This window comes from Pleurodeles waltl, chromosome 4_1 (assembly GCF_031143425.1).
Source record: "Pleurodeles waltl isolate 20211129_DDA chromosome 4_1, aPleWal1.hap1.20221129, whole genome shotgun sequence".
NCBI lineage: Eukaryota > Metazoa > Chordata > Amphibia > Caudata > Salamandridae > Pleurodeles > Pleurodeles waltl.
The window spans coordinates 52,379,158-52,403,803 of record NC_090442.1 but is presented as its reverse complement, the minus strand read 5'-3'; the positions used below and the strand labels follow the sequence as shown (position 1 = coordinate 52,403,803).

At 48.6% G+C, this 24,646-nt stretch overlaps 1 protein-coding gene across 1 annotated transcript in view; it reads left to right on the top strand.

Annotated features, from left to right (window-relative positions):
* LOC138286979 (zinc finger protein 850-like) overlaps nucleotides 1-24,646 on the top strand; it is a 444,405-nt gene that overhangs the window by 148,514 nt on the left and 271,245 nt on the right. Inside the window, exon 5 of the mRNA XM_069227343.1 lies at nucleotides 13,833-13,892. Within this exon, the coding sequence (XP_069083444.1) occupies nucleotides 13,833-13,892 (60 nt within the window). The remainder of the gene's footprint in view (nucleotides 1-13,832; nucleotides 13,893-24,646) is intronic.

Sequence of the window (24,646 nt, the reverse complement as noted above, 5' to 3'; positions counted from 1 at the left end):
AGTGTTGCGACGGGGGTTGTGTCTTGGGGATCACTACTATTGTCGCTAGGTCAATCCCAGGAGGGAAGTGGCCCTTCCGCTCAGCTTCTTCGTACATGTTGAGCAGATGTGGAGCCAGAATATCGCTGCATTTCTTATATAACTCTGGTGGGAATCCATCAGGACCTGGGGTCTTGCCTGATGCCAAGTTGGCAATCGCGCTGGTTATTTCTGTGAGGCTAATTGCCTCATCCATACTGCTCCTGGCCGTCTGGGAGACTCTGGAAAGAGTTATGTCGTTCAGGAGGGGGGATTCCCTTTCAATGGTGGGCCGAGGGTGCTCTGCGTATAGGCGTGCATAGTAAGAGGCAAAGCTCTGAGCTATCTCGATGGGCGCTTTGGAAAGAGCACCTGAGTCGTCTCTAATCTCAGGTATGATTCTATTGGCCAGGGGGCGTGTGGCTAGCCAATGCAAGAGTTTTCCATTCTTGTCCCCCCAGCCATATATTCGGGCGGCCGATGCTCTCCAAATGTGTTTTGCTGACTCAAGGACCAAATGTCTGATTTCCTCTCGGGTCCTAGTAAGTTGCCTCAGAATAGAGGCCGAGGATAAGGTCGTTTGTTGGCGCTCCAGATTCAGCGCCTCAGCCTCCAACTCAGACACTCTTGAGTCCCGAGCGCGTTCACGTGCACGAAGAAGACACTTGGCATGCCCTCTTAGTGTGGCTTTGCCGGCAGCCCATATTATACCTGGGGACTGGACCGTTCCCAAATTCAACTCAAAATATTGAGCAAGGCGGTCTCTTATTTCAAGGGTATATTCGTTGTCTTGTAAGCACCATGCATTCAGGCGCCACAATGGGCGCCTGGTGGGGTCCGTCCCACCCAGTCGGACTCGTACAGGTGCGTGGTCTGAGACCCCTCGTGGCAGTATATCAGCCCCCGTGACACCGATGACGTCTAATGCAGGCATAAATATTAAATCAATTCTGGAATGTGTCCAGTGGGCGGCTGATGTGTGTGTGTATTGACGTTCTTTAGGGTGCCAGGTTCTCCATACCTCGCAGAGGCCGAGGCTCTCCACCCATCCGTTAAGACTTGCAGCCCGAGAGGCCCTACCAGTGGTAATGTCCCCGGATATATCCAGTCTGGGGTCCAGAACAGCATTAAAATCCCCTCCTATCAATGTGGTTCCCTGGGGGAGTCCCGCTACCACCTGGCGGAGTGAGAGTAGGAAGGCGTCGAATCCCGCTGGGGGGGCGTATGCGCATACAAGGTTCAGCGGTGTACCGTGAAGCATCCCTGAAGCAATTACGAATCTGCCCTGTGGGTCAGACAGCGTAGATGTTATCACCATAGGTAGAGAGCGGCTGAGTAGAATGGCCACTCCCCTGGATCCCCTGGAGAAACCTGCGTGGTAAACCCTATCAAATTCTCCCCGTGTGAGCATAGGGCATTTAGTTCCCAGGAGATGAGTTTCCTGCAGTAGGACCACTGAGGGGGAGTATCTGCGGAGGGTGTTAAAAACTGCAGATCGTTTGATCTTATCTAAGAGCCCGTTTACATTCCAGGAGATGATTTGTGTCAGTGAGGACCAGGCGTGGGCTGCGCGGGTATCATATCTTGTTGGGTGGCTGTCAGTGGAAACAGGGATGACCGCTTAAAACATAACATTGAGGTACTAAACCTGTACCGAGTGCTACTATCTAACCCCAACTCAAACTTCTCACCCCCCAACTACCCCCCACCCCATACTCCCACCCCGGAAGCATCTGTCGCCCCTAACCCCAACCAGAACATAACAGCCAGTAAGACTGTCTTGGGAGTGGAGTGGTGGACCCCTCCATTCAGTCGGATCATTCTGCAATCATAAGTGAAAAGTCTTCAAATCTTGTTTGGCGAACCCCGGGGGGCCGCCGAGTCATCCGACGACGCGCCCCAGGGGCCCCGCAAGGGCGGATCGTTCTCCCCGATCCCCTCCATGTGTCACAGCAAAAACTCCGTGTAACAGTTCAGCCAAGCACCGGGGACTGGCTCAGACGTCTATCATCCTCGGCTTGTATCTGTTCCTGCCCTTCTGGGGACTCGATGGAGATCTCCCCCACCCGGGAGCCAGAGTCTCCAGCCATCCCTCCACCTCCAGGAGCGGCCAGACCATCTCGCATCCCTTTCCGAGATCTGGTGCGCCTCCGGCTCCTTCGAGGTCCCCCCAAAAGGGGGGGTCTATCCCGAGCGGGCTCTCCTCCTTGTTTCAGGGCTCCCTTTCGGGCTCCAACGCCCTCCTCGGTCAGCCAGTCCCATGCCTCCTCCGGAGATTCAAAGAAATACGCCCTACCAGCCATGATGACCTTAAGCCGTGCCGGGAAGAGGAGCATGTATGAGAGTTGCATTGCTCTGAGTTTCTGTTTGACTTGCTCATACGATCGGCGGCGGGTCTGAACCTCCCGTGTGTAGTCTGGGAATATCACGATCTTGTGGTTCTCCCATTTAAGATCTTCCAAGCGTCTCGCCTCTTTAAGGATGTTGTCTCGATCTTTAAAGTTAAAAAAACGTGCGATCATTGGGTGCTTCGGGCCGCCCAGAGGGGGGCGCGGTGCAAGGGCTCTGTGAGCGCGTTCAATTGCAAACCAGGGTGAGAGGGCCTGGTCTGGTATCCAGGTCTTGATCCAGCGCTCCAAAAATTCTGTTACTTTATCCTCCTCCGCGCCCTCCGGGAATCCGATAAAACGCAGATTGTTGCGTCTCGATCGATTTTCTGCATCCTCGGCACAGCGGTGTAGCTCGCTGGTACGTGTTTGTAGCTAGGCCACTTTCGTTTTAAGATCGGCCAGCTCGTCTTCGGTCTGGGAGACCCGGCCCTCCACCTCAGTAATTCGGCTCACTGCATTTCTGAGGTCTTGTCTGATAAGGCCCATGTCCTCACGCACTTCCCCAATTTTGGTCTCCACAGCCGATTGCGACGATTGAATTGCTTGGAGGATGGCGCTCACTCCGTCAAGCGCTGGGCCTCCACTGGCGGTTTCCCCTTCTCTTCTGGGGCCCGCTGGCATCGTGAACTGGTCAATCTTTTGCTGGGAGGTCGGGGGTTGTTTGTTTGCTTTGTCCTTTCCCATTCTGTCTCAGGAAGTTGGGGGTGTCTGGTTGTCACCCAGATTCACCTCGTCCAGGTTCCTGCATCCGGGCCGTTTCGACAGGGGACTGCCTCGGAGGGGGTCTACCGGCAGGGTATCAGAGCACACGCTGGTGGGCACAGCCCAATCACCCCCCCGGGGTCCAACGGGAACCGATCCTCTCCACTCCGTTAACTCACACCGTCAGGCGACTGCCCAGCATTGCGTCGGGTCTCGCCTCGTGCCTCCAGGTCATCGGGGGCTCGCAGGACTCCTTGCCCTCCCTGCAGTCCAGGGCGTCTCCGGCGGCTCCCCCTCGTCCGGGGCCAGTCGAAAAGTGTTGCCTGCACTGCGCCCCCAGGGGGCCTGAGAGGTCTCTCGGTATCAGTCAGGATGGTGGGGTTAGTCCTTTCCTGGATTCAAGCGCCCATTGTGATGTATTGTATTGATCGGGAGTTCCCTCCCCGCCAAGCTCGTGCTGGGGTGCCTTTGTTTTCTTCCGAGAGGCGGGGGATCTCCCCCGCCTTCCAGGGCCCAACGCCAGCGATCTCTGGGGGGCCACCTACTCCGCCCCAGGCGCTCAAAGTCAATGACTGGGAGCAGGAATGTCTCACTTGGCAGCCTCTTTGTTGAGATCAGTTTTATCTTTCGGGGCCCCGCATACCTGCACAGAGGGTCCGACCCCCCAAGAGTCCTTCAGCCGCCGCTCGTGTGCTCACGGTCCAATCCTCCGGGGCCCGGATCCCGGGGCACAGCGTCGGTGTCCCCGGCGCCAATCCCTCCACTCGGGACGGCCGCCGGGCGAGCCAGCTCCCCTCAGGAGCGCGGCCGGAGTCGCGTTCACGGCCCCTCCTTGACTCCCGGGCCTCGTTCAATCCGGACGGAGGAGACCTCCTCGCGTCTTGGGATATCCCCCACTTCTCCCGGGCCCCCGCGCAGATGCGCAGCGGGGTCCAGGCCGCCAGGAGCCTCTCTCCTCACCGCAGACACGTTTCGCCTCACATCGGCCCACAAGGGGCCCGGGCCCCGGATCGCAGGGCCGGCGTCTGCGGCGTCCTCCACCGAGCGGCCGCCTCAGCAGGGGAGCCTCCCACCTCGGGTTCGGCCGAGCGCCGCGGTCCCGGCCGCCATCTTGAATTTTTCGAGTCAGCCGCGGCTGGTGCTATTACGGCTCAAATATGCCGTAGGTGGTTCCAGGGGGGATCTCTGGGGTCCAGGAGCCGATGGGCACCCCCAGGGCAGCGCCAGTAGTGTGAATAGCGGCAGCTTCGTAGGGCGGATGACGGAGGGGTCTAGAGCACTCTTAGAGTGCGACCGCCATCTTGACGCCCGAAGCCACGCCCCAGTGCACCTCCACTCTTATGGATGCACCTGAAGTGGCTCTTCAGCAGCCCGAAAGTGCGCTCCACCGCATTGCGGGTTGCCCTGTGTGCAACATTGTACCTCCTCTCTGCTGGAGTTGCAGGGCTCAGGTAGGGCATCAGCATATAGGTGCGCACAGCGTAGGCACTGTCTCCTGAATGCACAGAAAGTAAAATGAGTACTTGTGATATCTGATGTCACACTTACATCAATGCAACTTTGTAGACTATCAAATTACCTAGTCAATTTCCTTCACCAGACTCCCCAGCTAGCAGTCTTGTGTGAATCCCGCTTTGGTAAAAGATGTATGAGTCATGTGTGCTCCCTGGGTATCTGGCCACGAGATCGGTAATGATCTAGGAGGCATTGCATATCACCTGTATGTCCATTGAATTATGGTTTTAACGCTTGTGATACACATACTCGGTGCCCGATGGTGGACAGATTGCTACATTTGTCCCATCGATGGCACCTAGGACATATGGGAACTGTGCTATCTGGTAAAAATTTATTTTAGTTTGTTGTAATTCCTGTGGGGTGTTGCGCAATCTTATGTACTGTTGTATTCTGCTCAGCATGGCATTTAGAAATGCGTTGAAAAATCCAGAGAGGGCACTCTGTGATGCCCCTCCAGCTGCTGCTATGACCCCTTGATAGCTCCCTGAAGCTAGTAAGTACAGGGAGCATAATACCTGCACATGGGAGGGTATGCTATTGGTCCTGTGTGTTGTGCGCTGCAGCATGGGTTGTAGCTCAGTTATCAGGTCAAGTATCATGGCTGAGCTTAACCCATACTTCTCATAAATTTCCTCCTCTGTCTGGTCAAAAAGGGTTTTGCACACTCTGAAAATGCGCTCCTGCCTCCTCCTCCCTCTCCTCAAACCTGCCAAGATCCTCATTCTCCTCGCCATCACGTGGAGTGCAGCCATTGTGGAAAAGCGGCTGAATCATTCTGGGCCTCTTTATATAGGTTGCATCTGGTTACCACCTGATTTCAGTTCGTGGTAAATTGCATGTGTAAAAGGCCATTCTGCGAATTTTTGCAATTTGCGAATTGTTAATGCATCGCATTGCAATTCAGTTTTTGCAAGTCACAATCAGCGTATCGCAAATAGCGACCTGATTTTGCGAATCACTATCTGCGATTCGCAAATAGGTGTCGCAATTTGCATTTCACAAATAGCAATTTGCTAATTCGAATTGCTATTTGCAATATGCTGTTTGCAACACCCAAAATCATGTCGCATTTGCTAAAAATCGCTATTTTAGCGATTCCTTATTTTCACACTGCGAATGCCTTTTATACATCGCAAATGGCATTTTTGCATTCGCAAACGGCCGAATTTTGCGACTCACACCGGTTGTGAATGCAAAATCGCTTGATACATCTGGCCCTTATTATTCAAGTTAGTGAAAACCATCACAATGTTTCTGCGTACATGATACAACATAAAACATAGACCTCATAGATAAAACCTTATAAGATGTTGCACAGGCTTGCTAAAGCCTTTCGTGAGATCACACTGCATGGACCCAACTCTCCCACACAAGTCTGCAGGGCATGTGACTATCATTTTGTAAACCGACAGGTGCCCCATCATAACATAATACATAACATCAAGATCTTATTAGAAGGGTGGTACCTAGCAATGAGTTAGTATAAAATACAAATAGTTTTTCATGACAAAAACAAGAATTTCATTGATACAATTAATCTGGGGGTCCAGAGGGTCATGACCCTTTGTCATATGGCTATTCTGCAGGTTCCGATACTCCTGCTGTTAAAGATTTTTTTTCAGCATCAGGATATTAGAAGTCTTTAAAGAGGATTTCTGCAAACCACATGAATGATGTCCTCTTTTGCGGCGCCGCTTAACCTGCATGATTGTGGGCCGCTATATTTCCAAGATGGTTCATCGGCTCAGGATGGCAGGACACCAAATCAAACAGCCATCAGCTTTCTTTTTAAATAAACCAGATAGGCCGTGTTTAGATGCGCCGATGGGTCGAGTTTGCGGTGTGACTGGCTTACTATCCAGGCATGCATGCCACTGGACAGCGTGTGTTTATCATTTGTAAATGGATGCATTTTTGCTACTTTATTGTTTTGCAAAAAGCAGGGTAGGGTAAGTTCAGGCTCCAATGGTCCGTTGTATTTGTTTCTTTCAGTGCTGACCAGAGAACTGTCTGATGGGTAGATCAAGGGTCCTTGTCTACTGACTGCCATAAAGCGTTGTGGAGTGGACTGATTTGATTTAACCATATTGTGTACCATGTTTTAATAGTGGCATATCATCTCCCAAAGGATTGTTGCAATAATCCAAACTCCAGGCAGGCTTGCGCAGGTGATGTGCTCTGAGGCATTCGAAATACTTGCTTATGTGGGTTTATTTGCAGTTTTTCCAAGGGTAAAGCTTCAGTTCTCTACACAATGGCATTCGTGTGGGCAACTATTAATAATTTAGCCACAATAACTGCCAATAGTGGTTTAAAGGAGGGCCCATCCAACTTTTTGGCAAGAACGCAGAAGATGTGGGTCAATGGGTTTCCCTTCCTCTGGAAATGCTGCATATGTGCCTAGAAGTTTACCTTCTTATCTAGATATAGCCCCAGGTATTTATAGCTGCTGACTTCCTCTAGTGTCTTGTCCCCCAATGTGCTCTTGAGTGGAGGCTCAGATCAATTCGATATGGACATTATTTTAGTTTTTGTCGTGTTTACTTCTAACTTTGTCCGCGTAGGAAAGACGTGACAACATTAATGCGACCAGTCGCAGTGGATGAGACTTAATCTGGTCAAGCCTTGGGGACAGATCCGCCATAAACGGATTGAATAAATGCAGGACTAAAAATCGCAGCCTTGCTTAAGGCCCACTTCTTTTGGAATTCTCCTTGAAAGTTTTGAATCATCCGCCAATTTGACTTGGTTCCAGGTGCATGTATATAGCTGCTCAATAGCGCGCAGTATACTATCCAGAAGCCCCCACTGTCAGAGTTTTCGACACAAAAGACCTAGATTGAATACTGCTTTAAAATCTATGAAACATGGATGGAGCTTTTTCTTTAACCCCGTCCCCACCATGGACTTAGTGGTTACGTCCGGAGGAGCGGTGCTGAGGTGCCACGGACGTAACCACTATGTCCTGGTATAGGCCTTCGGGGGAAGCGCTGGCGCTCCCCCCGAGGGCCTCCCCTCCACCCCCCAGGGCAGGTCTGGAAGGGGAATTGCTTTCCCTTCCTCCTCCGACACCCCCCCCCCAGTGATGTCTGATGACGTCATCAGGCAATCGCGTGCTGACCACATCAGAGATCACCTCCCATCGTGCTGGAAGCATGCTTCCAGCGCGATGCGGTAGAGAAATGCTCAGCATTTCTCTTCCGCTTGGGAGGAGGGAGCAGGCAGAGGCATGAAAGGAAAAGAAAGGCCTTTCCTTTCCTTTCATGTCTCTGCAAGCATTTCTGCTGCCCGATTGCATGAGCCCAGGGATTTTCTTTTTGATACTTACACATAAGGGAAGTGGCCCATTGGGCAAGGGCCGCTCCCCAGGGGGGCAAAATATTTTTGGGCCTTTTCTGCCCCCCTAGAGGGCAGATCGGCCTATTATAATTAGGCCGATCTGCCCTCAGGGAGGGCAGAAACCTCGACACCGAGGAATATATATCTTTTTTTTATTTACTTTATGTTTTTATGTATGGGGAGAGAACCCTTAGGCACGGGTCGCTCCCCTGGGGGGCAAATTGTATTTAGGCCATTTATGCCCCCCTTGGGCATTTTCTATTTGGCCGATCTGCCCCCGGGGGGGCAGAAACCACTTAGGCACCAGGGATTGGTGTGTGGGTATGTGTGTGTTTTATTTGGGGGGCAGCCCCTTGAGCAAAGGTCGCTTCCCATGGGGGCACATTACTGCTGGCCATATCTGCCCCCCTTGGTGGCAGATCGGCCTATTTTTAGAAGGCCCATCTGCCCCCAAGGGGGGCAGAAAGCCCACCAGAGACAAGGGAAGACTTGTTTTAAAATAAGAGGGTGGGGGTATGGCCATACCCCCACCCCAAATAAATGGGGCCAAAGTTGTTCTGCCCACCAGTGGGCAGATGGGGAAATTACCCTCAATCCACACCCCGGGGGCAGAAAGTCTACTAGATGCCAGGGAATTCAAAAACAAAACAAAAAATAGTGGGGTGGTAGCTACCAATCAGTATGGGCCTGGTTATGCCCCCACCCCAACTGAAGGGGGTAACATTCTTTCAGCTCTCCCCCGCACACTAAAACATCTTATCCCACGGCAAGCAAAAGGACATTTGATTATTTTGGGTTTTGGTTTTACATTTGGGCCATGAGAGCTTGGCTAACTCTCAATATCGTCCCAATTGGAATGGTGAGGGCTGCACTTTTTGGACTTTGGAACACTGCCATGTAGAAAAAGCCACAAGACCTAGACACATCTGAAAACTAAATATCTGGGTGATTCCAGGGTGGTGTGCTTCACCATTTTCTTACCCACAATGCCCTGCAAACCTCCAACTTTGCTGGAAATCACACATTTTTCCCACATTTTGGGGATGGAACCTTCCGGAATCTGCAGGAATACACAAAATTCCTACCACCCAGCATTGTCTCATCTTTACCGATAAAAATTCTGCTGCACTTGTCAGCCTACAAATGTCCTTTTGGACCCGCTTTGGTTCCTCCTAACATTCAACATGTTTTTGGCTCTTCCCTTTCACAGGCATCTGGCCCACCTACACAAGTGAGGTATCATTTTTACCGGAAGACTGAGGGGAACGTTGGGTGGTAGGAAATTTGTCCTAGTGCGGTGAGCCCACACAGAAATTTGCGAAGAATTTGATTTTTTAGCTAAATTTGAGGTTTGCTGAGGATTCTGGGTAAGAAAACATTGGGGGATCCACGCAAGTCACACCTCACTGGACTCCCTGGGGTGTCTAGCTTTCAGAAATGTCTGGGTTTGGTAGGTTTCCCTAGATGGCTGCTGAGCCCAGGACCAAAAACGCAAGTCCCCCCCCACAAAAACAGGTAGTTTTGTATTTGATAATTTTGATGTGTCCAGATAGTGTTTTGGGGCATTTCCTTTCACCGGCACTAGGCCTACCCACACAAGTGAGGTACCATTTTTATCGGGAGTTTTGGAGGAACGCTGGATGGAAGGAAATATGTGGCTCCTCTCAGGTTACAGAACTTTCTATCACCGAAATGTGAGGAAAAAATTTTTTTGGGCCAAGTTTTGAGGTTTGCAAAGGATTCTGGGTAACAGAACCTGGTGAGAGCCCCACAAGTCACCCCCACCTTAGATTCCCCTAGGTGTCTAGTTTTCAAAAATGCGCAGGTTTGGTAGGTTTCCCTAGGTGCCGGTTGAGCTAGAGGCCAAAATCCACAGTTAGGCACTTTGCAAAAAACAGGTCTGTTTTCTTTGGGAAAATGTGATGTGTCCACTTTGTGTTTTGGGCATTTCCTGTCGCGGGCGCTAGGCCTACCCATACAAGTGAGGTACAATTTTTAACGAGAGACTTGGAGGAAAGCTGATGGAAGGACATTTGTGGCTCCTTTCAGATTCCAGAACTTTCTGTCACTGAAATTAGAGGAAAAAGTATTTTTTTGCCCAAATTTTGAGGTTTGCAAAGGATTCTGGGTAACAGAACCTGGTGAGAGCCCCACAAGTCACCCCATCTTCGATTCCCCTAGGTGTCTAGTTTTAATAAATGCGCAGGTTTGGTAGGTTTCCCTGTGATGTGTCCATGTTTTTCCTGTCGCGAGCATTAGGCCTACCCACGCAAGTGAGGTACCATTTTTATCGGGAGACTCGGGGGAACACAGAATAGCAAAACAAGTGTTATTGTCCCTTGTCTTTCTCTACATTTTTTCCTTCCAAATGTAAGAGTGTGTATAAAAAAGACACCTATTTGAGAAATGCCCTGTAATTCACATGCTAGTATGGGCATCCCGGAATTCAGAGATGTGCAAAGAACCACTGCTTCTCAACAACTTATATTGTGCCCATTTTGGAAATACAAAGGTTTTCTTGATACCTATTTTTCACTCTTTATATTTCAGCAAATGAACTGCTGTATAGCCGGTATAGAGTGAAAACCCATTGCAAGGTGCAGCTCATTTATTGGCTCTGGGTAACAAGGATTCTTGATGAACCTACAAGCCCTATATATCCCCGCAACCGGAAGAGTCCAGCAGACGTAACGGTATATTGCTTTCAAAATCTGACATTGCAGGAAAAAGTTACAGAGTAAAACGTGGAGAAAAATGGCTGGTTTTTTTCACCTCAATTTCAATATGTTTTTATTTCAGCTGTTATTTTCTGTAGGAAACCCTTGTAGGATCTACACAAATTACCCCTTGCTGAATTTAGAATGTTGTCTACTTTTAAGAAATTTTTAGCTTTCTGGGATCCAGCATTGGTTTCACACCCATTTCGGTCTCTAACTGGAAGGAGGCTGAAAGCACAAAAAATAATAAAAATGGGGTATGTCCCAGTAAAATGCCAAAATTGTGTTGAAAAATGTGGTTTTCGATTCAAGCCTGCCTCTTCCTGAAAGCTGGGAAGATGGTGATTTTAGCACCACAAACCCTTTGTTGATGCCACTTTCAGAGAAAAAACCACAAGCCTTCTTCTGCAGCTCTTTTTTCCCATTAAAAAAAAAAAAAACGAAAGTTTCTCTGTATTTTGGCTGATTTCTTGGTCTCCTTCAGGGGAACCCACAAAGTCTGGGTACCACTAGAATCCATAGAATGTTGAAAAAAAAGGACGCAAATTTGGCATGGGTAGCTTATGTGGACAAAAAGTTATGAGGGCCTAAGCGGGAACTGCCCCAAACAGCCAAAAAAGGCTTGGCACCTGAGTAGGAAAAGGCCTGCCAGTGAAGGGGTTAAATGCTTGAATTTATCTGCTAATGCTGTCACGGCCAGAATATTCGTTGTGGTTCCAAATCCTTTCCAGAAACCTGTCTGATTGATAGACACAAGGGTATTGTTTGACCAATCAACAAAATCCTCCAGAATAAGTGTTACATAGTATTTGGCCTTTGAGTCTATGAGGGCAATCGGCCTGTAGTTGGCGGGGTCAGACCTATAGCCGCCCTTGAAGATCAGATTTATTATTGACCCTCTCCAGCTGCTTGGAATTATACCTGTTCTTTCCACTTGGCTGTACAGCACCGATAGCGGGTTTGCCCAGTATTGGGCGTCAAACTTATAGATTGCCTGCGGAATACCATTTGGACCTGATGCCCTGTCGGTTCATCCTGCCCTTATCACTTTCGCCACCTTCGTTGCTGTATAACATGGTTTGACTGGTACAAATAGCAGTCTGGGGTATTCCGACAGTTTGGTACATCTGGCAGTCTGATGTATGGCAACGTTTTTGTGGGGATTGATACTTCCAACAGGCCATTTCTGCAATCAAGATCCAGGTTTCGAGTATGTGAACCATCACTAGATGCCTTGGTCAGATGGACTACCCAGGCTGTCTCCGGAACGCCATGGATTTCTGTTGATACCATTTATTGTTTTCCAGAAGAATTTGGTATTGGTTTGTTTGGCATCATAAAGTAGTTAGGTCCAGAACTTGTTGCTGGTTGCTTTCCTATACTCCCACAGCAGTTTTTTTATATTGCTTCCTAAATTATTTTATCCTATCCCAAACATAATTTGCAGCATTGGATTTTCTAGCATTCTTTACTGTCCGCAGTAACTTATTTCTCAGATTTAAGGACTTGTCGATTCGGCGATCTATTCATTTGGCGGCTTTCCTTCTAGCAGAGGTCAGAGCAGGGTCACATAGTAGCAACCTTCTTGAAGAGGATGTCCAAGCATTAGTTAAGCTAGTTTTAGATGTGCAGCAGGTCTCCAACTGGTCTTTGCTTTATTGGCCAGGATTGGTAGTGAATGATGTGCCCAAATTTATTGTGTTAAGGTATCTCTTGGAGCTGACATGTGCCTTATCAGTTTCAAATTCAGCTCCAGGTATTGATACAAGTAGTCGCTTTGCATCGTGTATTCGACTGTATATTTCCTTAGATGCTGAAATAGCAGTAAATAAAGAATTGCGTAGTCTATGATTGATCTTGAACTTGCCCCAAAATGTGTGAACCTTGGGGGTGTTCTGTGTTCTGCTGTTAATTACTCTCAACCTAGGTGTTCAAGGGCAGTGACTACTTTTTTCCCTTTGGGTGGGCATAGCCTAGATCAGTTATATAGAAAAGTACACTGTTCCAAAAGCAAAGGGATAGGAATGCAGGGACGAAGTGAGTCAGAGATATCGTTGATATCAGGAGAGCCCTCAAGCACCCAATAGGGTGACAAGTTTCATCATTGAGCTGTCTCCTCGTCAGACCGGTGCTGCAATGTCTGGCGGACCACCCCAGCAACTGGGATGGTGCTGAACCGAAGGCAATTTGCCAGGTTGGGGTCTGAAACGAATACTGACTGAGAGGACAGAAAAGTGTGAATGAGTAAAGGAGGTTAAAATTGGCTCTGAGCCTAAAACATCAATTTAATGAATAAGGGGAAAGGTTCAGGCCAAGATTAAAAATCATCCAGAGTGTTAGCGGGAATAATGTCCCGCTATACTCTACAAAGGAAGAAAGGTAGTGTACCTAATCCTGTCAAATTATGGTCAAAATGTTTCGCGTCTTTGATGGTCAAAAAATGATCCTGTGACGCTTCATCAGGACCCAGAATACTACTTCTCCTATTCAAAAAATATACAAGGAAGTGCTGGAATGTCACTTACAAACTGAAGACAAGTTGTCAATGTCAGTTGGTCAATTAGTCCCCGTTCCCATACTCGAGAATGAGCTTCCTAGGACTGCACTAGCCTCAACCAAGGAGGTATTATTATTCTCTCCCCAGTCAAGCAGTAAACCTGCCCTCTGCTGCGCACCTAAGACTAGCCTAGATCAGACAGCCTGTTGCGGGACAGTCCATATTGAGTTCTCAGCTGCCAAGTCCTCATCATCTTCATCCAGGGTGCATATTAAGTTTGTCTTAAAATTGCCTGTCACAAGGATTTCCAAAGTTGGGTTTGTAAACCTGTACTCCATTATCTCGGAAATTAGAGTGTTAGAAAGTGCAGCCGTCTTTTAGGATGGAAATAGACATTGAATAAGATTATAGTACTTGTCAGCTTTTTAAGTTGCATGGTAAGCTTGACAACTTATAGATTGTGACTTGAACTGGGTAGCTGCTCAGATGACGACATTTAATCCTGTGAACACATAGACAGCGAGGCCCCTTTTTAGTCTACCAAATCAGTTGAACTTCCTGGCCTCAACGTGGTTGAGGACGTAGCCAGTCATTTGGAATGGATCGATGAGCCTGGTCTCTTGAAGTGCAATGATCTTGAATTTTCCCCAGTTTGACAGAGGCACTTCGTCACAGAGCTCGCACCTTGCTCCTGCAATGTTCCATGAGAAGGTACGTTGTAGGTTTTCCTCGGGTTTGCTGTAGCTTCCATTGGGGAATTTGACCTTGTGTTTTAGTTGTGTTGAAAGTCACTTGTCTTTTGATGCATTATAGTTGGAGCCAGCCAGAGCCACTGATCTTGATTCTCATCCAGATGCTGTCTGATTTTCATCTCTGTACTTGCTCCTATTGGACCGCGAGCGCTTAGTAGAACTGAGTAGACAGGGGTGAGTTACGGGATGTTGCTTGGTCTTGGAACCAATTTTAGAAGAGACGAGTAAAGTGGCTTTATGGGTGTTAGACCTGGCAGCTCTTGGCGTGGTTTCCCTGTAATTTTTCCTTCTGACCTCCTGTTTTTGAATCCTGTGCTGTAATTCGTTTTTGCAGGTTTTGATACTCTGGCCACTTTACCACTGCCAACCAGTGCTAAAGTGCAAGTGCTCTCTGTCTAAATGATAGTGGTCATTGGTTTATCCATGATTAGCATATCTGATTTACTAGTAAGTCCCTAGTAAAATGCACCAGAGGTGCCCAGGGCCTGTAAATCAAATGCTACTAGTGGGCCTGCAGCACTGATTGTGCCATCCACATGAGTAGCCATGTAAACATGTCTCTGATCTGCCACTGCAATGTCTGTGTGTGTAGTTTTTAACTGCCAGTTCGACGTGGCAGGTGTACCCACTTGCCAGGCTCCAACCTTCCCTTTTACTACATTTAAGTCACCCCTAAGGTAGTCTCAAGGTAGCCCCATGGGCAAGGTGCAGTGTATTGAAAAGGTAGGACTTGTACTGGTGTGATTTACATGCCCTATTAGAGAAATACTGCCAAATTCGTTTTTCACTATTGCAAGGCTGGGCTGTTTGTGAATTCCCTCTAGACAGTGACACAAAGGGAGCTGAGGTGTATCCTGTATTTCCTGATGAGTGTTCCTCAGCTGGAGTGGGAGGGAGGAGCTAACACCTGCACTTGAATGGGCGTGCCTGTCCTCTCACAAGACAGTCTCCAACCCCCTAGTGTGTGTCTGGGGCAGGGCAAGGAAAAAGCAGGATCTTGTGCACTACAAAGTCTTTCCTATGAAGTTTGCCTACTTGAAAGGCAGATAGGGCTATAAGTATTGGACCCAAAACCCCAGACTTTTAGATTACTTCTGGATCAAGAGGAACCTCTGCTAAGGAGAAGCCTGATTCTTGAGGAACACCTGCCACTCGGCTTGTTCCTTTGCTGTGCTGGCCTGCTGCTTCTGCCTTATGAGGGGAAAGGACTAAACTTTGCTTTCTGATATCCTGCTTGTAAAGTTTCTCCAAGAGCTGGTGCTGAGCTTGCCTCCTCTTCTGAAGCCTCAGGGCCATCAAAGACTTCATCTCCCAGCACCTGGGCTCTCTTGCCGAGACCTCTACCCTGCCAAGTGGTGTCACATCCAGTCCTGGGGCCCTTGAAAGGAGAAGCTAGTGTACCCAAGGTAAAATTTTACACACCAGAGCCGAGCGGCAGAAAAATTGACGCATCGCCTACACCACGGCTGAAAAATCGATGCAGGGCTGGTGAAATCAAAGCATCGGCAGTTCATTGTGGATTCATCGCTGCCGTTCATCTGGATTTTCCATGCATTGTCCCTATGCGTCAAAATCTTCAAAATCACCGCATAGACCCAAGGCTGCTTCTCCAGAAACCGATGCATCACTTCTCTGTGAGGAAAGAATCGTTGCATTGCTTACCCGGCGGAGAAAGAATCGATGCGCGGCCTCACTTGCGAGTAAGGAATCAACGCGTTGCTTGTTTTTATGACGCACACTCACCCTTGCGGCTTTATTTTTGACTCATGCCAGGTACTTTGTGCTTAAACAACACATCCATTGATTTCTATGGATTAAGACTCTTTTTACTTAAAACACTGATATCTCTTTTTGTGTTTGTTGGATTTTTGTTGTTTTGGTCTTGTTTGATTTAGATAAATATTGGCTATTTATCTACACTGGTGTGGAGTCCTTTTGTGATGTTTTCACTGTGTTACTGTGCGTGTTGGTACAAATACTTCACACATTGTCTCTGATATTAGCCTCACTGCGTGTGCCAAGCTACCAAGAGGGTGAGCAGGGGTTATCTTAGGTGTGTGACTCACTTATCTTGACTAGAATGAGGGTTCCTACTTGGATAGGGTGTAAACTGACTGTTAACTTGAGACCCCATTTCTAACAAGGGACTTAGAGAGAACTATACCCAATGATTCAAATTGTTAAGCACTATTAATTAAGAGCACTATACCTTCAGACCTCCACGTGGTTAGTGTAGGAAGCTGGCTCTGTATGTACTATCTCAAAGTGAAAGACAGTGTGCACAAAGTCCAGGGGTTCCCCAAGAGGCTTGACAGAGGCAATAATAGATAATACTAATGCTCTATTTATGGTAGTGTGGTTGAGCAGTTAGGCTTATCAGAGGGTAGTGTTAAGCATTTGTTGTACACACACAGGCAATAAATGAGAACACACACTCAATGACTTAACTCCAGGTCAGTAGGTTTTTATATAGAAAAATATTCTTTTGTTAATGTATTTTAGAACCACAAGATTCAGATTGCAGGTCAGTACATTAAATGTAAGGTACTTTGCATAGGTAACGATAGGACTTTGAACAAAAACAGTAATGTACACAGTATGGCATAAAATGGCAATAAGCTATTTTAAAAGTAGACACTGCAAAATTCAACAGTTCCTGGGGGAGGTAAGTACAGGTTAGTTTGTGAGGTAAGTAAAGCACTTACAAGTTCAGTCTCCGGGGCATAGGCAGCCTACCTTTGGGGGTTCAAGTCAACCCCAAACACCCAGCATCAGCAACACAGGGCCAGTCAGGTGCAGAGGTCAAAGAGGGGCCCAAATAACATAGGTGCCTATGGAGACTAGCAGTGCCCTGGTTCCAGTCTGCTAGAAAGTAAGTACCTGCGTCTTCGGGGAGCAGACCAGGGTTTTTTTGTAGAGCACTGGGTGGAGGGGGGGTCCCAAACAGGCACAGGGACTTCCGGGTGCAGTGCGCAAACAAGGCATCGGGTTTTGTATTGAAATCAATGAAGGGACCAGGGGGTCACTCAGACAATGCAGGCAGAGCACAGGGCGGCTTCTCAGGCCAGCCACCGACTGGGCAAAGGTGAGGGCCGTCTGCTGGCCACAGCTGCACCGGTAGTTGGTTCTTCACGGGCCTGGGGGCCTGCTAGAGGGGTGACTTACCTATGCCACAGGCAGTGGGTGGGGGACATGGCCCTCTGAGGGGAGTGCCATTTCGACTTAGTCTTTTTCTCCCCACTAGCACACACAAGCTGTGAGGTAGTGTGCATGTGCGGAGTGAGGGGTCCCCAGGGTGGCATAATACATGCTGCAGCCCTTAGAGACCTTCCCTGGCCACAGGGCACTTGGTACCAGGGGTACCTCCTACAAGAGACTTATCTGTGTGCCAGGGCTGTGCCAATTGTGGAGACAAAGGTACAGTTTTAGGGAAAGAACACTGGTGCTGGGGTCTGGTTAGCAGGGTCCCAGCACACTTTCAATCAAAGCTGGCATCAACAAAAGGCAAAACATTAGGGGGTTACCATGCCAACAGTGGCATTTTCATACCCCCCCTCCCCCCAAATGAAAGACTAACCTTTCCCAAGGGAGTCTTCATTTTCTAAGTGGAAGAACCTGGAAAGGCCATCTGCATTGGCATGGGCAGTGCCAGGTCTGTGTTCCACTACAAAGTCCATTCCCTGTAGGGATATGGACCACCTCAACAGTTTAGGGTTCTCTCCTTTCATCTGCATGAGCCATCTGAGAGGTCTGTGGTCAGTTTGAACTATAAAGTGAGTACCAAACAGGTATGGTCCCAACTTTTTCAGCAGTGACCAAACCACAGCAAAGGCCTCCTTCTCAATGGCACTCCAACGCTGCTCCCTGGGGAGTAACCTCCTGCTAATAAAAGCAACAGGCTGGTCAAGGCCATCATCATTGGTTTGGGATAGGACTGTTCCTATCCCATGTTAAGAGGCATCAGTCTGCACAATGAATTACTTAGAATAACCTGGAGTTTTCAAAACAGGTGCTGAGCACATAGCTTCTCTCAGGGTGTCACAGGCCTTTTGACAGTCCAAAGTCCAGTTAACCTTCTTGGGCATCTTTTTCGAGGTGAGTTTTGTGAGGGGAGTCACTATGGATCCATATTCCTTCACAAACCTCCTATAGTATCCAGTCAAGCCAAGGAATGCCCTGACTTAAGTCTGGGTTTTTGGAGCTTCCCAGTCCTGAAATGTCTGGGTCTTAGGTTGTAATGGCTGCACTTGGCCTCCACCTACAAGGTGTCCCAAGTACACCACTGTACCCTGCCCTATCAGACATATGGATGCCTTGATAGAGAGGCCTGCTGCTTGCAGGGCCTGCAAAACCTTCTTCAGGTGGACCAGGTGATCCTGCCAGTTGGAGCTAAAGACAGCAATATCATCTAGATATGCTGCACTAAAGGACTCCAAGCCAGCAAGGACTTGATTCACCAACCTTTGGAAGGTAGCAGGGGCATTTTTAAGCCAAAGGGCATAACAGTAAACTGATAACGACCATCAGGTGTTGAGAATGCTGTTTTCTCTTTTGCTCCAGGTGCCATTTTGATTTGCCAGTACCCTGCTGTCAAGTCAAAGGTACTTAAGAATTTGGCTGCACCTAATTTGTCAATTAGTTCATCTGCCCTTAGTATGGGGTGAGCATCTGTCTTGGTGACAATGTTGAGCCATCTGTAGTCCACACAAAACTTCATCTCTCTCTTTACATCCTTGGTGTGAGGTTTGGGGACCAAGACCACTGGTCTAGCCCAGGGTCTGTCAGAGTGCTCTATCACTCCCAATTCCAGCCTCTTGTGGACTTTCACTTTGATGCTTTCCTTGACTTGGTCAGACTGTCTGAATATTTTATTCTTGACAGGTAAACTGTCTTGTGTGTCCACATCATTGTTACACAGGTGTGTCTGACCAGGGGTCAAAGAAAAGAGCTCAGCAAACTGCTGTAGGACCTGTCTGCAGTCAGCTTGCTGTTGGTCAGAGAGGGTGTCTGACTAGACAACTCCATCTCCTGAGCCATCTTTAGGGTCAGTTGAGAGGAGGTCAGGGAGAGGTTCACTCTCTGCTTCCTGATCTTCATCAGTAACAATCAACATGGTTATGTCTGCTCTGTCATTGTAGAGTTTAAGGCGGTTAACATGGATCACCCTCTTGGGTGTCCTGCTAGTGCCCAGGGCCACTAGGTAAGTGACCTGACTCTTCTTTTCTAGCACTGGGTAAGGACCACTCCATCTGTCCTGGAGTGCCCTGGGAGCCACAGGTTCCAGAACCCAGACTTTCTGCCCTGGCTGGAATTCAACCATTGCAGCCTTTTGGTCATACCACAACTTCTGGAGTTGTTGGCTGGCCTCAAGGTTTTTGTTTGCCTTTTCCATGTACTCTGCCATCCTGGAGCAGAGGCCTAGTACATAGTCCACTACATCTTGTTTAGGCTCATGGAGAGGTCTCTCCCAGCCTTCTTTTACAAGTGCCAGTGGTCTCCTTACAGGATGGCCAAACAGAAGCACAAATGGGGAAAACCCTACTCCCTTCGGTGGCACCTCTCTGTAAGCGAAAAACAGACATGGCAGGAGGACATCCCATCTCCTTTTGAGTTTTTCAGGACGCCCCATGATCATGTCCTTCAATGTCTTGTTAAATCTTTCCACAAGACCACTGGTTTGTGTATGATAAGGTATGGTGAAATTATAAGTCTCCCCACACTCATTCCACATATGTTTCAGGTAAGCTGACATGAAGTTGGTACCTCTGTCAGAAACCACCTCCTTAGGAAAACTCACTCTGGTAAAGATACCTATGAGTGCCTTGGCTACTGCAGGGGCAGTAGTCGACCTAAGGGGAATTGCCTCAGGGTACCTGGTAGCATGATCCACTACTACCAGTCTATGTTGGTTCACTGATGCTGTGAGAGGTTCAAGTGGACCCACTATGTCCACACCAACACTCTCAAAGGGGACTCCCACCACTGCAAGTGGAATGAGGGGGGCCTTTGGATGGCCATCTGTCTTGCCACCTGCTTGACAGGTGACACAGGAGCTGCAAAACTCCCTTACTTTCGGGGCATACTGGGCCAATAGAAATGGTTGACTAATCTCTCCCAAGTCTTGGTTTGTCCCAAATGCTCAGCAAGGGGAATGTCATGGGCTAAGGTGAGGATGAACTCTCTAAACTGCTGAAGCACTACCACTCTCCTAGTGGCATCAGGTTTGGGATCTCTTGCCTCAGTGTAAAGGAATCCATCCTCCCAATAGATCCTGTGGGATCCACGGACACTTCCTTTTTCTTGCTCACCTGCTTGCTGTGTCAGGCCTTCAAAAGTGGGACAAGTCTTTTTTTCCCTGGCACAGCTGTTCCCTTGAGGGTCCCCCTGGGCCCAAGAGCTCTACCTGATAAGGCTCCAGCTCCATGGACTCAGTTCCCTCTGGGGATAGGACATCTTCCTGGGAAGAGAGGTCCTGTTTCTTTTGCTGGGTAGAGGCTGGTCCCCCTGTCCTCTTCCCTTTTCTCCTGGAAGGTTGGGCCATTATTCCAGACTCCAACACTTCTTGTTCCCCCTGTGCTCTGCTCTGTGCTCTTGTCTTAACACACACCAGTTCAGGGATACCCAGCATGGCTGCGTGGGTCTTGAGCTCTACCTCAGCCCATGCTGAGGACTCCAGATCATTCCCTAGCAGACATTCTACTGGGATTGCAGAAGAGACTACCACCTGTTTCAGGCCAGTAACCCCTCCCCATTCTAAAGTCACCATTGCCATGGTATGGGCTTTAGTTTCATTGTCAGCACTGGTGAATGGATATATCTGTCCAGCCAGCTACTGTCCTGGGGAAACCAGTTTGTCTGTCACCATGGTAACACTGGCACCTGTATCCCTCAGGGCTTCTACCTTATTCCCATTTCTCAAGAGTTGTTGTCTGTATTTTTGCATGTTAGGCGGCCAGGCAGCTAGTATGGCTAAATCCACCCCACCCTCTGAGACTAAAGTAGCTTCAGTGTGAACCCTGATTTGCTCTTGGCACACTGTTGATGCCACCTGGAGACTGGCTATTCCAGTGCTAACTGGAGTAGAGTTAGTGGGATTCTTTTTGGGTTAGGCTATGTCTCCGGTTTAGTGCCCATGCTGTTTACAACTGTGACACCAGGGCTTCTTGGGATCAACGTTTTTACCCTTATACCCATTTGTGGACTGTGAAGAGGCTCGGGCCCACCCTCCTGAGCAGATTTTTGGGGCCCTTGAGAAGACTCTTTGTTTTTGTACTTGGATGTCTCACCGCCCTTCCCCTGGGGAGGCTTTGTGACCCCTTTGTTTTGGTCACCCCCCTGTAGAAGTGTTGGTCACCCTTGTCTTGACCCAGTGGTCTGCATTCTTTCCCAATTCTTTGGGAGAAATTGGACCTAGATCTACCAGATGTTGATGCAACTTATCATTGAAGCAATTACTTAACAGATGTTCTTTCATAAATAAATTATACAGGCCATCATAGTCACTTACTCCACTGTCGGTTATCCAACCATCTAGTGTTTTGACTGAGAAGTCAACAAAGTCAACTCAGGACTGGCTTGAGGTTTTGTGAGCCCCCCTGAACCTAATTCTATACTCCTCAGATGAGAATCCAAATCCTTCAGTCAGGGTAGCCTTCTTGAGGTCATAGGATTCTGCATCCTTACCAGAGAGTGTGAGAAGTCTATCCCTACACTTACCAGTGAACATTTCCCACAGGAGAGCTCCCCAGTGAGATCTGCTTACTCTTCTGTTTGCACAAGCTCTCTCAAAAGCTGTGAACCATCTGGTGATATCATCACCTTCTTCATATTTAGTTACAATCCTTTTGGGGATTTTTAGGATGCCAGTATTCACTCTGACCGTATTTAAATTGCTGCCATCATTTATGGGTGTTAAACCCATTTCTTTTCTCTCCCTCTCTATAGCTAGGAGCTGTTTCTCCAAAGCTAATCTTTTGGTCATCCTTGCTAGAAGGATGTCTTTTTCATTGAGGCTGTCGTCAATGTTCCCAGAGGAGCTAGACTCCCCTGTGGAAGGAGCAGGCTCTCTAACTATGATTTGTGGAGACAGGGTTCTTGGAGTCCTGTTCTCCCTTATTAGGACAGGAGGGGGGAGTTCTTCCTCCTGTTCAGTAATTTCTTCCCCATCTGAGGGAGGATCTTCCATCTCAGTGGGGTGGTCCCTGGTATACTCTGCCAAGAGCTCCTGGAGCTTGACCTTGGTAGGGTTGGACCCAGTATTGTTCTTTTTTATCTTACAGAGGGACCTTAGCTCTGACATCCCTAGATGCAGGTAAGGGGTGAGGTTGAGTTGAGTTCCATCACCATCTCCTCTGAGTTACTCATTTTCTCTCTAAAAGTTGGGATTACTTTTTAAGAAACTACAAACTACTTCTAGAACTTAAATCCTAACTTTTACAAACTTTTAAACTTAAAAACAAATGCTAACAGGGACTTACACAAGGCCTTAGCAAAACGTTTAAAAATTTGGAAAATTAGTCAAAATTCAAAAATCAATTTTCTAATGACAATTTTGTAATTTAGCCGTGTGATCAGGTATTGGCTGAGTAGTCCAGCAAATGCAAAGTCTTAGACCCCACCGCTGATTCACCAATGTAGGAAGCTGGCTCTGTATATACTATCTCAAAGTGAGAGATAGTATGCACAGAGTCCAGGGGTTCCCCAAGAGGCTTGACAGAGGCAATAATAGATAACACTAATGCTCTATTTGTGGTAGTGTGGTTGAGCAGTTAGGCTTACCAGAGGGTAGTGTTAAGCATTTGTTGTACACACACAGGCAATAAATGAGAACGCACACTCAATGACATAACTCCAGGCCAATAGGTTTTTATATAGAAAAATATTTTTTTCTTTATTTTAGTACCACAAGATTCAGATTGCAGGTAAGTACATTAAATGTAAGGTACTTTGCATAGGTAAAGATAGGACTTTGAATAAAAACAGTAATGTACACAGTTTTGCATAAAATGGCAATAAGCTATTTTAAAAGTGGACACTCCAAAATTCAACAGTTCCTGGGGGAGGTAAGTACAGATTAGTTTGTGAGGTAAGTAAAGCACTTACAAGTTCAGCCTCCGGGGCATAGGCAGCCCACTGTTGGGGGTTCAAGTCAACCCCAAATACCCAGCACCAGCAACACAGGGCCGGTCAGGTGCAGAGGTCAAAGAGGGGCCCATATAACATAGGCGCCTAGGAGACTAGGGGTGCTATGGTTCCAGTCTGCTAGCAGGTAAGTACCTGCGTCCTCAGGGAGCAGACCAGGGGGGTTTTGTAAAGCACTGGGTGGGTCCCAAACAGGCACATAAAATACAACCTCAGCTGCACAGGGGCGACTGGGTGTAGTGTGCAAACAAGGCGTCGGGTTTTGTATTGAAATCAATGGAGGGACCCGGGGGTCACTCAGACGATGCAGGCAGGGCACAGGGGTGCTTCTCGGGCCAGCCACCGACTGGGCAAAGGTGAGAGCTGCCTGCTGGTCACTGCTGGACCGGTAGTTAGTTCTTCACGGGCCTGGGGGCTGTGGGTGCAGTGCTTCTTTCAGGTGTCGGGTTCTTGGTTACCAGGCATGGAGGTCCTCTGGATTCCCTCTGCAAATGTCGTCGTGGGGGTGCAGGGAGGTCAGCTCATGGTGGACACGTCGTTGGAGTCACCTGGGGGTCCTCTCTGTGGTGTTGGTTTCTCTGGCCACGGGTCGGGGGCGTCGGGTGTAGAGTGGTGGGGACTCACGCTTCTGGAGTGAGGTGAGAGTCCCTTTAAAGATGGTTTCTTCTTGTTGCTTTGAACAGAGCCGCTATCCACAGGAGTTTCTTGGTCCTTTGGAATTGCAGGGCAGTCCTCTGAGTCTGCAGAGGTCGCTGGGTCCGAAGGATACGTCCCTGTTGCAGGTTCTTTGAATCAGGAGACAGGCCGGTAGGGCTGGGGCCAAAGCAGTTGTCGTCTCCTTCTTCTGTGCGGAGTTTTCGGGTCAGCAGTCCTTCTTCTTGTTAGGTTGTCAGGAATCTGAATTCCTGGGTTCAGGGTCGCCCCTAAATACTAGATTTAGGGGTGTGTTTAGGGCTGGAGGGCAGTAGCCAATGGCTACTGTCCCTGAGGGTGGCCACACCCTCCTTCTGCCTCCTCCCTTTGGGGAGGGGGGCACATACCTAATCCTATTGGGCTAAATCCTCCATGCCAAAATGGAGGATTTTCTAAGGGAGGGGTCACCTCAGCTCTGGACACCTTACAGGCTGTCCTGGCTGGAGGGTGACTCCTCCTTGTTTTTCTCATTAACTACTCCAGACTTGCCACCAAAAGTGGGGGCTGTGTCCGAGGGGTGGGCATCTCCACTAGCTGGAGTGGCCTGGAGCATTGTACCACCAGGCTTGAGCCTTTGAGGCTCACCGCCAGGTGTTACAGTTCCTGCAGTGGGAGGTGTGAAGCACCTCCAACCAGGACAGGCTTTGTTCCTGGTCACAGAGTGCACAAAGGCACTCACCCCATGTGGCCAGAAACTAGTCTGGAAGTGGCAGGCAGGCAGAGACCGGTCAGCCTAGCACTAGCAGTTGGGCTGGCATGCAGGGGGCATCTCTAGGATGCCCTCTGTGTGCATTTCTCAATAAATCCCACACTGGCATCAGTGTGGATTTATTGTGCTGAGAAGTTGGATACCAAACTTCCCAGTATTCAGTGTAGCCA